The sequence below is a fragment of the Zosterops lateralis genome (genome assembly GCF_965231275.1).
Source record: "Zosterops lateralis genome assembly, chromosome: 23".
Lineage (NCBI taxonomy): Eukaryota > Metazoa > Chordata > Aves > Passeriformes > Zosteropidae > Zosterops > Zosterops lateralis.
The window spans coordinates 3,362,606-3,365,474 of record NC_139783.1 but is presented as its reverse complement, the minus strand read 5'-3'; the positions used below and the strand labels follow the sequence as shown (position 1 = coordinate 3,365,474).

Genomic DNA, 2,869 nt, shown 5'->3' with positions numbered 1-2,869 from the left:
AAGTACGTTATTCAAGGAGCACAGCAAGGCAGGGGCTGCTAAAACAGGGAAATCCTGCATTTTAATCTACTACTTTGGATAGCCTTGATTGGAAATTGCACATATATATTCATCACTCAGTTCAGGGTTAGAAAAATAAAACTATTTTCTCTCAGATCCTACTAAACCAGGCAGTGACAGACATCAGCACAGGGCCCCTTGCAGGCAGCACCAGAATCACTTTTCCAGCCTCCTCAGGGTTGCTCTGAGGTTGCCATCAGAGCCTGCAGATCCAGAGCTGCCCCTGGGCAGTGCCTGAGCTGGGAGGGCTCTGCAGGGCAGAGCTGAGCCCCCAGGGCTGGGCTGGGCTCTGGCAGCACTGGCAGGGCCCAGCCCTGGGCACAGGGAAGCAGCTGCAGGCTGGGACAGCTCCAGGCAGCAGAGCCCTGGGCAGGCAGTGGGGGGAAAGTTCCACCAAGCTGTGCTGGGATATTGAAAGTCCTCTCCAAACTGAACTATCCCATGATTACTCTTTTTACAGATCCCCATACCAAGACACCACAAATGTCCAACAGCAGCTCCATCAGCCACTTCCTCCTGCTGCCATTGGCAGACACAAGGCAGCTGCAGCTCCTGCACTTCTGCCTCTTCCTGGGCATCTCCCTGGCTGCCCTCCTGGCCAACGGCCTCGTCATCAGCGCCTCAGCCTGCGGCCACCACCTGCACAGCCCCATGTTCTTCTTCCTGCTCCACCTGGCCCTCAGTGACCTGGGCTGCATCTGCACCACTGTCCCCAAAGCCATGCACAATTCCCTCTGGGACACCAGGGACATCTCCTACACAGGATGTGCTGCTCAGCTCTTTTTCTTTCTGTTCTTTATCACAGCAGAATTTTATCTCCTGACCATCATGTGCTACAACCGCTACGTGTCCATCTGCAAACCCCTGCACTACGGGACCCTCCTGGGCAGCAGAGCTTGTGCCCACATGGCAGCAGCTGCCTGGGCCAGTGCCTTTCTCAATGCTCTTTTGCAAACAGTCAATACATTTTCCCTGCCCCTGTGCCATGGCAATACCCTGGGCCAGTTCTTCTGTGAAATCCCCCAGATCCTCAAGCTCTCCTGTTCACGCTCCAACCTCAGGAAACTTGGGTTCATTGCAGTTAGTGCCTATTTAGCACTTGGGTGTTTTGTGTTCATTGTTTTCTCCTATGTGCAGATCTTCAGGGCTGTGCTGAGGATCCCCTCTGAGCAGGGACGGCACAAAGCCTTTTCCACCTGCCTCCCTCACCTGGCTGTGGTCTCCCTGTTTGTGAGCACTGCCCTGTTTGCTCATCTGAAGTTGCCCTCCAACTCCTTCCCATCCCTGGATCTGGCCCTGTCAGTTCTGTACTCGGTGGTGTCTCCAGCCCTGAACCCCCTCATCTACAGCCTGAGGAACCAGGAGCTTAAGGATGCAGTGTGGAAACTGATGACTGGATGGTTTCAGAAACATTAAACTGCTGGCCTATTTCTGCAATTAATTTGTAATAAAAGTATTCTTTGATAATTCTTGTTGATTTCATTTTGGAGTTCCTCTTTGTTTGTTTTACTTCATAATTCTTAACCAGAAAGAAATGTCACTGTTTGTGCCATTTCTCATTTTATTTCTCTCGACCATCCCTGTGGCCACAGACTGTGTCAACGAGGGGCTGTACTCTTGGTGGCTTTAAAGGAACTCAAGGATATCCCAGCCAAGTTTTCAGCAGAGATGCCCCTTTTGTTCCCTTCTCTGCAGCTGCAGCAGCAATGTCTGTGTGCAGAGCTGGGGGCAGATCAGGGCTGGCACAGCAGCTGTGCCCAGGAGCAGCAGCCCTTGGTGCTGCCAGTGCTGCTGCCGTGGCCCTGCCCCGCTGCCCTCCTGGCCCTGGTGTTGCTGTAGGGCCTGAGGGCTCTCGGGGCCGGGCACAGGGCTGGGGGTGGCAGTGCCGGGGCTGCAGCAGGGACAGGCCATGGGCACTGCTGGGGCAGCGCTGACGCCTCGGGGCAGGGCCTGGGGGCTCCAGGCTCCTTGCCCAGGCTCTCTCCAGAAGACGCCCAGGCCAACGCTCAGCACAGAAAAGCCCCGGGAGCAGCCCCAGGCTGGCCCTGGGCAGGCTAGGGGCAAACAGCAGGGCTGGGGCTCTGCAAGGGCCCTGGGGGAGACAGGCAGGAGCAGCAGAGCAGGGGCTGATCCATCCCCACTGCGCTGGACATCCCAGGGCAGCGTCCCAGAGCGTCCTCATGCCCCTGCCAACAACATCCCCCCTGGGCAGCCCTGGCCTCTCCCCCAGCTCACACAGGGGCCGCATCCTTGCAGGCACAGACACGGCAGCACTGCCTCAGGAGCCCCTGTTTGCACTGCCCAGAGCAGGCCTCAGCACCCCCATGCTGTTGGTGTGGGGAGATGAACCTGAGGGAGCACAAATGCCATCAGCCCCTGGGGCCAGGAAGGGCTGGGCCACAGCAGGGAAACCACTCAGCTTTGGTGTGGCCTCTGTTGGAGTCAGCTGTTGGAGTCCAGGGCATCCCTCTGGGCACTCTGGATGGTCACAGACCTCAGTAGAGAGGCCTGGGACTCGAGAAAGAGAGTCTGGGGTCTGTGCAGTGGGGTTTTGCCTGGCACAGAGCCCAGGAAGACACAGTCTTTGATTTTGGTCCATGTGAAAAACATCAAACACAGAGAAGAATTGCAAGTCACAAATGTATGACAGACAGTAGTGTAGTTATCACCATGTAGAAGATTTTGTAGTTTAGCGTTTTTAGGATGTAGATGCAATGGGACAAGGTGGAGATTTTAGGGCGGTGCCCTGAGTTCTTCTTCTTCTCCCTTGGCATCCATCTTCTGGGGGCATGTTGGAATGATTATCACA

General features: G+C 55.7%; 1 protein-coding gene across 1 annotated transcript; it reads left to right on the top strand.

The window, feature by feature from the left end:
• Window positions 1-543: 543 nt before the first annotated feature.
• Window positions 544-1,476, top strand: LOC310918475 (olfactory receptor 14J1-like; the record flags this gene model as incomplete). The annotated part of the gene is made up of 1 exon (XM_083877332.1): window positions 544-1,476. The coding sequence occupies one exon, from the start codon at window positions 544-546 to the stop codon at window positions 1,474-1,476; it is 933 nt and encodes a 310-aa protein (XP_083733458.1).
• Between the last annotated feature and the right edge of the window lie 1,393 nt (window positions 1,477-2,869).